The following is a 12,437-nucleotide window of genomic DNA, read 5'->3' as shown; positions in this document are numbered from 1 at the left end:
GCTCTCTGTCGCTCGCTCTCTGTCGCTCGCTCTCTGTCGCTCGCTCTCTCTCTCTCTGTCGCTCGCTCTCTCTCTCTCTGTCGCTCGCTCTCTCTCTCTCTGTCGCTCGCTCTCTCTCTCTCTGTCGCTCGCTCTCTCTCTCTCTGTCGCTCGCTCTCTCTCTCTCTGTCGCTCGCTCTCTCTCTCTCTCTGTCGCTCGCTCTCTCTCTCTCTCTGTCGCTCGCTCTCTCTCTCTCTCTGTCGCTCGCTCTCTCTCTCTCTCTGTCGCTCGCTCTCTCTCTCTCTCTGTCGCTCGCTCTCTCTCTCTCTCTGTCGCTCGCTCTCTCTCTCTCTCTGTCGCTCGCTCTCTCTCTCTCTCTGTCGCTCGCTCTCTCTCTCTCTCTGTCGCTCGCTCTCTCTCTCTCTCTGTCGCTCGCTCTCTCTCTCTCTCTCTGTCGCTCGCTCTCTCTCTCTCTCTCTGTCGCTCGCTCTCTCTCTCTCTCTGTCGCTCGCTCTCTCTCTCTGTCGCTCGCTCTCTCTCTCTGTCGCTCGCTCTCTCTCTGTCGCTCGCTCTCTCTCTGTCGCTCGCTCTCTCTCTCTCTGTCGCTCGCTCTCTCTCTCTCTGTCGCTCGCTCTCTCTCTCTCTGTCGCTCGCTCTCTCTCTCTGTCGCTCGCTCGCTCTCTCTGTCGCTCGCTCTCTCTCTGTCGCTCGCTCGCTCTCTCTGTCGCTCGCTCGCTCTCTCTGTCGCTCGCTCGCTCTCTCTGTCGCTCGCTCGCTCTCTCTGTCGCTCGCTCGCTCTCTCTGTCGCTCGCTCGCTCTCTCTGTCGCTCGCTCGCTCTCTCTGTCGCTCGCTCGCTCTCTCTGTCGCTCGCTCGCTCTCTCTGTCGCTCGCTCGCTCTCTCTCTCTGTCGCTCGCTCTCTCTCTGTCGCTCGTCGCTCTCTGTCGCTCGCTCTCTGTCGCTCGCTCTCTGTCGCTCGCTCTCTGTCGCTCGCTCTCTGTCGCTCGCTCTCTGTCGCTCGCTCTCTGTCGCTCGCTCTCTCTCTCTCTGTCGCTCGCTCTCTCTCTCTCTGTCGCTCGCTCTCTCTCTCTCTGTCGCTCGCTCTCTCTCTCTCTGTCGCTCGCTCTCTCTCTCTCTGTCGCTCGCTCTCTCTCTCTCTGTCGCTCGCTCTCTCTCTCTCTCTGTCGCTCGCTCTCTCTCTCTCTCTGTCGCTCGCTCTCTCTCTCTCTCTGTCGCTCGCTCTCTCTCTGTCGCTCGCTCCTCTCTCTCTGTCGCTCGCTCTCTCTCTCTCTCTGTCGCTCGCTCTCTCTCTCTCTCGTCGCTCGCTCTCTCTCTCTGTCGCTCGCTCTCTCTCTCTGTCGCTCGCTCTCTCTCTCTCTGTCGCTCTCTCTCTCTCTGTCGCTCGCTCTCTCTCTCTGTCGCTCGCTCTCTCTCTCTGTCGCTCGCTCTCTCTCTGTCGCTCGCTCTCTCTCTGTCGCTCGCTCTCTCTCTCTGTCGCTCGCTCTCTCTCTCTGTCGCTCGCTCTCTCTCTCTGTCGCTCGCTCTCTCTCTCTGTCGCTCGCTCGCTCTCTCTGTCGCTCGCTCGCTCTCTCTGTCGCTCGCTCGCTCTCTCTGTCGCTCGCTCGCTCTCTCTGTCGCTCGCTCGCTCTCTCTGTCGCTCGCTCGCTCTCTCTGTCGCTCGCTCGCTCTCGTCTCTGTCGCTCGCTCGCTCTCTCTCTCTGTCGCTCGCTCTCTCTCTGTCGCTCGCTCGCTCTCTCTCTCTGTCGCTCGCTCGCTCTCTCTCTCTGTCGCTCGCTCGCTCTCTCTCTCTGTCGCTCGCTCGCGCTCTCTCTCTGTCGCTCGCTCGCTCTCTCTCTCTGTCGCTCGCTCGCTCTCTCTCTCTGTCGCTCGCTCGCGCTCTCTCTCTGTCGCTCGCTCGCTCTCTCTCTCTGTCGCTCGCTCGCTCTCTCTCTCTGTCGCTCGCTCGCTCTCTCTCTCTCTGTCGCTCGCTCGCTCGCTCTCTCTCTCTGTCGCTCGCTCGCTCGCTCTCTCTCTCTGTCGCTCGCTCGCTCTCTCTCTGTCGCTCGCTCGCTCGCTCTCTCTCTGTCGCTCGCTCGCTCGCTCTCTCTCTCTGTCGCTCGCTCGCTCGCTCTCTCTGTCGCTCGCTCGCTCGCTCTCTCTGTCGCTCGCTCGCTCGCTCGCTCTCTCTGTCGCTCGCTCGCTCGCTCTCTCTGTCGCTCGCTCGCTCTCTCTGTCGCTCGCTCGCTCTCTCTCTCTCGCTCGCTCGCTCTCTGTCGCTCGCTCGCTCGCTCTCTCTGTCGCTCGCTCTCTCTCTCTGTCGCTCGCTCTCTCTCTCTGTCGCTCGCTCTCTCTCTCTGTCGCTCGCTCTCTCTCTCTGTCGCTCGCTCTCTCTCTGTCGCTCGCTCTCTCTCTGTCGCTCGCTCTCTCTCTCTCTCTGTCGCTCGCTCTCTCTCTCTGTCGCTCGCTCTCTCTCTCTGTCGCTCGCTCGCTCTCTCTGTCGCTCGCTCGCTCTCTCTGTCGCTCGCTCGCTCTCTCTGTCGCTCGCTCGCTCTGTCGCTCGCTCGCCTCGCTCGCTCTCTCTCTCTCTCGTCGCTCGCTCTCTCTCTGTCGCTTGCTCTCTCTCTCTGTCGCTTGCTCTCTCTCTCTGTCGCTTGCTCTCTCTCTCTGTCGCTTGCTCTCTCTCTCTCTCTGTCGCTTGCTCTCTCTCTCTCTCTGTCGCTCTGTCGCTCTCTTGCTCTCTCTCGCTCTCTCTCTCTCTGTCGCTCTCTCTGTCGCTCTCTCGCTCTCTGTCGCTCTCTCTCTCGCTCTCTGTCGCTCTGTCTGTCGCTCTCTGTTGCTCTGTCTGTCGCTCTCTCTGTCGCTCGCTCTCTGTTGCTCGCTCGCTCTCTCTCTCTGTCGCTCTCTCTCTCTCTGTCGCGCTCTCTCTCTCTCTCTCTCTGTCGCTCTCTGTCGCGCTCTCTCTCTCTGTCGCTCTCTGTCGCGCTCTCTCTCTCTGTCGCTCTCTGTCGCGCTCTCTCTCTCTGTCGCTCTCTGTCGCGCTCTCTCTCTCTGTCGCTCTCTGTCGCGCTCTCTCTCTGTCGCTCTCTGTCGCGCTCTCTCTCTGTCGCTCTCTGTCGCTCTCTGTCGCGCTCTCTCTCTGTCGCGCTCTCTCGCTCTCGTCGCGCTCTCTGTCGCGCTCTCTGTCGCGCTCTCTGTCGCGCTCTGTCGCGCTCTCGTCGCGCTCTCTCTCTCTCGTCGCGCTCTCTCTCTCTCTCTGTCGCGCTCTCTCTCTCTCTCTCGCGCGCTCTCTCTCTCTCGTCGCGCTCTCTCTCTGTCTCTCGCGCTCTCTCTCTGTCTCTCGCGCTCTCTCTCTGTCTCTCGCGCTCTCTCTCTGTCTCTCGCGCTCTCTCTGTCTCTCGCGCTCTCTCTCTGTCTCTCGCGCTCTCTCTCTGTCTCTCGCGCTCTCTCTCTGTCTCTCGCCTCTCTCTCTGTCTCTCGCGCTCTCTCTCTGTCTCTCGCTCTCTCTCTGTCTCTCGCGCTCTCTCTCTGTCTCGCGCTCTCTCTCTGTCTCTCGCGCTCTCTCTCTGTCTCTCGCGCTCTCTCTCTGTCGCTCGCGCTCTCTCTCTGTCGCTCGCGCTCTCTCTCTGTCTCTCGCGCTCTCTCTCTGTCGCTCGCGCTCTCTCTCTGTCGCTCGCTCTCTCTCTCTGTCTCTCGCGCTCTCTCTCTGTCTCTCTCGCGCTCTCTCTCTGTCGCTCGCTCTCTCTCTCTGTCTCTCTCTCGCTCTCTCTGTCTCTCGCTCGCTCTCTCTGTCGCTCTCTCGCGCTCTCTCTCTGTCTCTCTCTCGCGCTCTCTCTCTGTCTCTCTCTCGCGCTCTCTCTCTGTCTCTCTCTCGCTCTCTCTCTCTGTCTCTCTCTCGCTCTCTCTCTCTGTCTCTCTCTCTGCTCTCTCTCTGTCTCTCGCTCGTCTCTCTCTCTGTCTCTCTCTCTGTCTCTCTCTCTGTCTCTCTCTCTGTCTCTCTCTCTGTCTCTCTCTCTGTCTCTCTCTCTGTCTCTCTCTCTGTCTCTCTCTCTGTCGTCTCTCTCTGTCTCTCTCTCTGTCTCTCTCTCTGTCTCTCTCTCTGTCTCTCTCTCTGCTCTCTCTCTCGCGCTCTCTCTCGCTCTCTCTCTCGCGTCTGCTCGCTCGCTCTCTCTCTCTCTCTGTCGCTCTCGCTCTCTCTCTGTCGCTCGCTCTCTCTCCTCGTCGCTCGCTCGCTCTCTCTCTGTCGCTCTCGCTCTCTCTCTGTCGCTCTCTCTCTGTCGCTCTCGCTCTCTCTCTGTCGCTCTCGCTCTCTCTCTGTCGCTCTCGCTCTCTCTCTGTCGCTCTCGCTCTCTCTCTGTCGCTCTCGCTCTCTCTCTGTCGCTCTCGCTCTCTCTCTGTCGCTCTCGCTCTCTCTCTGTCGCTCTCGCTCTCTCGCTCTCGCTCTCTCTCTGTCGCTCTCGCTCTCTCTCTGTCGCTCTCGCTCTCTCTCTGTCGCTCTCTCTCTGTCGCTCTCTCTCTGTCGCTCTCGCTCTCTCTCTGTCGCTCTCGCTCTCTCTCTGTCGCTCTCGTCTCTCGTCGCTCTCTCTCTCGTCGCTCTCGCTCTCTCTCTGTCGCTCTCGCTCTCTCTCTGTCGCTCTCGCTCTCTCTCTGTCGCTCTCTCTGTCTCTCTCTGTCGCGCTCTCTGTCGCGCTCTCTGTCTCTCTCTCGCTCTCTCTCGCTCTCTCTCGCTCTCTCTCGCTCTCTCTCGCTCTCTCTCGCTCTCTCGCGCTCTGTCTCTCTGTCGCTCTGTCTCTCTCTCGCGCTCTCTCTCGCGCTCTCTCTCGCGCTCTCTCTCGCGCTCTCTCTCGCGCTCTCTCTCGCGCTCTCTCTCGCGCTCTCTCTCGCGCTCTCTCTCGCGCTCTCTCTCGCGCTCTCTCTCGCGCTCTCTCTCGCGCTCTCTCTCTTCTCTGTCGCTCTCGCTCGCTCTCTCTCGCTCGCTCTCTCTCGCTCGCTCTCTCGCGCTCGCTCTCTCTCGCTCGCTCTCTCGCGCTCGCTCTCTCTCGCTCGCTCTCTCGCGCTCGCTCTCTCGCGCTCGCTCTCTCGCGCTCGCTCTCTCGCGCTCGCTCTCTCTCTCTCGCGCTCGCTCTCTCTCTGTCGCTCTCGCTCTCTCTGTCGCTCTCGCTCTCTCTGTCGCTCGCTCTCTCTGTCGCTCGCTCTCTCTGTCGCTCGCTCTCTCTGTCGCTCTCTCTGGCTCTCTCTCTCTGTCGCTCGCTCTCTCTGTCGCTCTCTCTCTGTCGCTCTCGCTCGCTCGCTCTCTCTCTCTCTCTCTGTCGCTCTCTCTCTCTGTCGCTCTGTCTCTCTCCAGCTCAAGGTTCTGTTGTCTTGTAGTGCTGGTTCTGCTGGTTCTACTCTGTGTGTTTTTGAACTCTGTGTGTTGTAGCTCCGCAGGCCCTTCGTCCCATGGTGTGTAGTGAGGGATCTGCTCCACGCAGAGTTTGAAGAGTCTCTGGATAAAACCTCTCCATCTGTCGGACGACGATCACGTTACATACTGAAGAACCCCCAGACACACCTCAACTACAAGTACGTTACATACTGAAGAACCCCCAGACACACCTCTCTGTAGATTAGTGGGGTTGGTTAGCACCTCTGTAGATAGTTGTAGTTTTGGTCCTACTGTATTAGTGGGGTTGGTTAGCACCTCTGTAGATAGTTGTAGTTTTGGTCCTACTGTATTAGTAGGGTTGAGTCCTGTTAGATAGACCACTGACAACATGTTGACTTCTCCGCCTGGCCTCTGGACATCAGGTAAAGGGCTTCAATCAGCAGGATGTAGGACTTCTCAAGGTTACTGTCTGTAATGGACACGCTGTGTTGATCTGTAATGGACGCGCTGTGTTGATCTGTAATGGACGCGCTGTGTTGATCTGTAATGGACACGCTGTGTTGATCTGTAATGGACGCGCTGTGTTGATCTGTAATGGACGCGCTGTGTTGATCTGTAATGGACGCGCTGTGTTGATCTGTAATGGACGCGCTGTGTTGATCTGTAATGGACGCGCTGTGTTGATCTGTAATGGACGCGCTGTGTTGATCTGTAATGGACGCGCTGTGTTGATCTGTAATGGACGCGCTGTGTTGATCTGTAATGGACGCGCTGTGTTGATCTGTAATGGACGCGCTGTGTTGATCTGTAATGGACGCGCTGTGTTGATCTGTAATGGACGCGCTGTGTTGATCTGTAATGGACGCGCTGTGTTGATCTGTAATGGACGCGCTGTGTTGATCTGTAATGGACGCGCTGTGTTGATCTGTAATGGACGCGCTGTGTTGATCTGTAATGGACGCGCTGTGTTGATCTGTAATGGACGCGCTGTGTTGATCTGTAATGGACGCGCTGTGTTGATCTGTAATGGACGCGCTGTGTTGTCTTGTAGGATCTGTCTGGCGGAGGTGTACCAGGACAAGCCTCTGATAGGGAAGCTACAGGGAAGGAAACACAACCCCAACGACCCCGAGGTAACACACACACACCACCCGTCTGTTCACGACCCCACGGCAACACACCACCCGTCTGTTCACGACCCCACGGCAACACACCACCCGTCTGTTCACGACCCCACGGCAACGCACGCACCACCCGTCTGTTCACGACCCCACGGCAACGCACGCACCACCCGTCTGTTCTCGACCCCAACGACCCCGCGGTAACACGCAGTAGGTCAGATTGAGAGGTTGGGGGTCAGAGGGGGCAGTAGGTCAGATTGAGAGGTTGGGGGTCAGAGGGGGCAGTAGGTCAGATTGAGAGGTTGGTGGTCAGGGGGCAGTAGGTCAGATTGAGAGGTTGGGGGTCAGAGGGCAGCAGGTCGGATTGAGAGGTTGGGGGTCAGAGGGCAGCAGGTCGGATTGAGAGGTTGGGGGTCAGAGGGCAGCAGGTCAGATTGAGAGGTTGGCGGTCAGAGGGGGCAGTAGGTCAGATTGAGAGGTTGGGGGGTCAGAGGGGGCGTTGTGTCAAATTGGTACCTAAACATGGTAGACACGTGCCCCAGGCTGTGGAATTACTGCTAGACCATCCAGGACACAGGTGTCTTGTATTTGTGTGTAAATGAATCAGTGGGTGTGTTCCAGGAATGTTCTACAGTGTTCCGTGAGTTTGTGTCGTTACTCAGACAGAAGTTTAGCTCCGCCTCCGGGTCGTGTGATGTCACCATCCCTGACACCAAGACACAGCTGTTCTCACGGTAACACACACTCACACACACTTATAAACACACACCCCACGGTAACACAAACACACATATGGAACATCTAATGATAACACACTCCTTTGCTCTCCTATTGGCTGACGTGTGTTGTTGATGTCATTTAGGTTTAAGGTGTACACCCTAGAGGACATGTCAGATGAGAAAACCAAGGACTCACTCAACAGGTATACAACAATACAACTGTCTGACATGACTATAATACATGACAACAATACAACTATCTGACATGACTATAATACATGACAACAATACAACTATCTGACATGACTATAATACATGACAACAATCTGACATGACTATAATACATGACAACAATACAACTATCTGACATGACTATAATACATGACAACAATACAACTATCTGACATGACTAGAATACATGACAACAATACAACTATCTGACATGACTAGAATACATGACAACAATACAACTATCTGACATGACTATAATACATGACATCAATACAACTATCTGACATGACTAGAATACATGACAACAATACATCTGACATGACTATAATACATGACAACAATACAACTATCTGACATGACTATAATACATGACAACAATACAACTATCTTACATGAATATAATACATGACAACTATCTGACATGAATATAATACATGACAACAATACAACTATCTAACATGACTATAATACATGACAACTATCTGACATGAATATAATACATGACAACAATACAACTATCTGACATGACTATAATACATGACAACTATCTGACATGAATGTAATACATGACAACAATACAACTATCTAACATGACTATAATACATGACAACTATCTGACATGACTATAATACATGACAACAATACAACTATCTGACACGACTATAATACATGACAACAATACAACTATCTGACATGACTATAATACATGACAACAATACAACTATCTGACATGACTATAATACATGACAACAATACAACTATCTGACATGACTATAATACATGACAACTATCTGACATGACTATAATACATGACAACAATACAACTATCTGACATGAATGTAATACATGACAACAATACAACTATCTGACATGAATATAATACATGACAACTATCTGACATGACTATAATACATGACAACAATACAACTATCTGACATGACTATAATACATGACCACTATCTGACATGACTATAATACATGACAACTATCTGACATGACTATAATACATGACAACTATCTGACATGACTATAATACATGACAACAATACAACTCTGACATGACTATAATACATGACCACTATCTGACATGACTATAATACATGACAACTATCTGACATTAATATAATACATGACAACAATACAACTATCTGACATGACTATAATACATGACAACTATCTAACATGACTATAATACATGACAACAATACAACTATCTGACATGACTATAATACATGACAACAATACAACTATCTGACATGACTATAATACATGACAACAATACAACTATCTGACATGACTATAATACATGACAACAATACAACTATCTGACATGACTAGAATACATGACAACTATCTGACATGAATATAATACATGACAACAATACAACTATCTGACATGACTAGAATACATGACAACAATACAACTATCTGACATGACTAGAATACATGACAACAATACAACTATCTGACATGACTAGAATACATGACAACAATACAACTATCTGACATGACTATAATACATGACAACTATCTGACATGAATATAATACATGACAACAATACAACTATCTAACATGACTATAATACATGACAACAATACAACTATCTGACATGACTAGAATACATGACAACAATACAACTATCTGACATGACTATAATACATGACAACAATACAACTATCTGACATGAATATAATACATGACAACTATCTGACATGAATATAATACATGACAACAATACAACTATCTGACATGACTATAATACATGACAACAATACATCTGACATGAATATAATACATGACAACAATACAACTATCTGACATGACTATAATACATGACAACAATACATCTGACATGACTATAATACATGACAACAATACAACTATCTAACATGAATATAATACATGAAAACAATACAATTATCTGACATGAATATCATACATGACAACTATCTGACATGACTATAATACATGACAACAATACAACTATCTGACATGACTATAATACATGACAACAATACAACTATCTGACATGACTAGAATACATGACAACAATACAACTATCTGACATGACTAGAATACATGACAACAATACAACTATCTGACATGACTAGAATACATGACAACAATACAACTATCTGACATGACTAGAATACATGACAACAATACAACTATCTGACATGACTAGAATACATGACAACAATACAACTATCTGACATGACTATAATACATGACAACTATCTAACATGAATATAATACATGACAACAATACAATTATCTGACATGAATATAATACATGACAATAATACAACTATCTGACATGACTAGAATACATGACAACTATCTGACATGAATATAATACATGACAACAATACAACTATCTAACATGACTATAATACATGACAACTATCTAACATGAATATAATACATGACAACAATACAACTATCTGACATGACTATAATACATGACAACTATCTGACATGACTATAATACATGACAACTATCTGACATGAATATAATACATGACAACAATACAACTATCTGACATGACTATAATACATGACAACAATACATCTGACATGACTATAATACATGACAACAATACAACTATCTAACATGAATATAATACATGAAAACAATACAATTATCTGACATGAATATCATACATGACAACTATCTGACATGACTATAATACATGACAACAATACAACTATCTGACATGACTATAATACATGACAACAATACAACTATCTGACATGACTAGAATACATGACAACAATACAACTATCTGACATGACTAGAATACATGACAACAATACAACTATCTGACATGACTAGAATACATGACAACAATACAACTATCTGACATGACTATAATACATGACAACTATCTAACATGAATATAATACATGACAACAATACAATTATCTGACATGAATATAATACATGACAACTATCTGACATGACTATAATACATGACAATAATACAACTATCTGACATGACTAGAATACATGACAACTATCTGACATGAATATAATACATGACAACAATACAACTATCTAACATGACTATAATACATGACAACTATCTAACATGAATATAATACATGACAACAATACAACTATCTGACATGACTATAATACATGACAACTATCTGACATGAATATAATACATGACAACAATACAACTATCTAACATGACTATAATACATGACAACAATACAACTATCTGACATGACTAGAATACATGACAACAATACAACTATCTGACATGACTATAATACATGACAACAATACATCTGACATGACTATAATACATGACAACAATACAACTATTTAACATGAATATAATACATGACAACAATACAACTATCTGACATGACTATAATACATGACAACAATACAACTATCTGACATGACTAGAATACATGACGACAATACAACTATCTGACATGAATATAATACATGACAACTATCTGACATGAATATAATACATGACAACAATGCATCTGACATGACTATAATACATGACATCAACACAACTATCTGACATGACTAGAATACATGACAACAATACAACTATCTGACATGACTAGAATACATGACAACAATACAACTATCTGACATGACTAGAATACATGACAACAATACAACTATCTGACATGACTAGAATACATGACAACAATACAACTATCTGACATGACTAGAATACATGACAACAATACAACTATCTGACATGAATGTAATACATGACAAAAATACAACTATCTGACATGACTATAATACATGACAGCTATCTGACATGAATATAATACATGACTATAATACATGACAACTATCTGACATGAATGTAATACATGACAACAATACAACTATCTGACATGAATATAATACATGACAACTATCTGACATGACTATAATACATGACAACAATACAACTATCTGACATGACTATAATACATGACCACTATCTGACATGACTATAATACATGACAACTATCTGACATTAATATAATACATGACAACAATACAACTATCTGACATGACTATAATACATGACAACTATCTAACATGACTATAATACATGACAACAATACAACTATCTGACATGACTATAATACATGACAACAATACAACTATCTGACATGACTATAATACATGACAACAATACAACTATCTGACATGACTAGAATACATGACAACTATCTGACATGACTAGAATACATGACAACTATCTGACATGAATATAATACATGACAACTATCTGACATGAATATAATACATGACCAATACAACTATCTGACATGACTAGAATACATGACAACAATACAACTATCTGACATGACTAGAATACATGACAACAATACAACTATCTGACATGACTATAATACATGACAACAATACAACTATCTGACATGACTATAATATATGACAACAATACAACTATCTGACATGAATATAATACATGACAACTATCTGACATGAATATAATACATGACAACAATACAACTATCTGACATGACAACTATCTGACATGAATATAATACATGACAACAATACAACTATCTGACATGACAACTATCTGACATGAATATAATACATGACAACAATACAACTATCTGACATGACAACTATCTGACATGAATATAATACATGACAACAATACAACTATCTAACATGACTATAATACTTGACAACAATACAACTATCTAACATGACTATAATACATGACAACAATACATCTGACATGACTATAATACATGACAACAATACAACTATCTGACATGAATATAATACATGACAACAATACATCTGACATGACTATAATACATGACAACAATACAACTATCTGACATGACTATATTACATGACAACTATCTGACATTACTATAATACATGACAACAATACAACTATCTGACATGAATATAATACATGACAACAATACATCTGACATGACTATAATACATGACAACAATACAACTATCTGACATGACTATAATACATGACAACTATCTGACATGACTA

General features: G+C 46.6%; 1 protein-coding gene across 1 annotated transcript in view; it reads left to right on the top strand.

Annotated features, from left to right (window-relative positions):
* The window catches only part of gtf3c1 (general transcription factor IIIC subunit 1), a 76,842-nt gene that overhangs the window by 39,370 nt on the left and 25,035 nt on the right, over positions 1 to 12,437 (top strand). Inside the window, exons 26-29 of the mRNA XM_082969498.1 lie at positions 5,396 to 5,538; positions 6,393 to 6,474; positions 7,084 to 7,196; positions 7,325 to 7,384. Coding sequence (XP_082825624.1) covers positions 5,396 to 5,538; positions 6,393 to 6,474; positions 7,084 to 7,196; positions 7,325 to 7,384 — 398 coding nt within the window. The remainder of the gene's footprint in view (positions 1 to 5,395; positions 5,539 to 6,392; positions 6,475 to 7,083; positions 7,197 to 7,324; positions 7,385 to 12,437) is intronic.

This window comes from Salmo salar, chromosome 02 (assembly GCF_965601325.2).
Source record: "Salmo salar chromosome 02, fSalSal1, whole genome shotgun sequence".
Lineage (NCBI taxonomy): Eukaryota > Metazoa > Chordata > Actinopteri > Salmoniformes > Salmonidae > Salmo > Salmo salar.
Note: the sequence above shows the minus strand (reverse complement) of the source record. Positions and strands in the feature narration are given on the sequence as shown.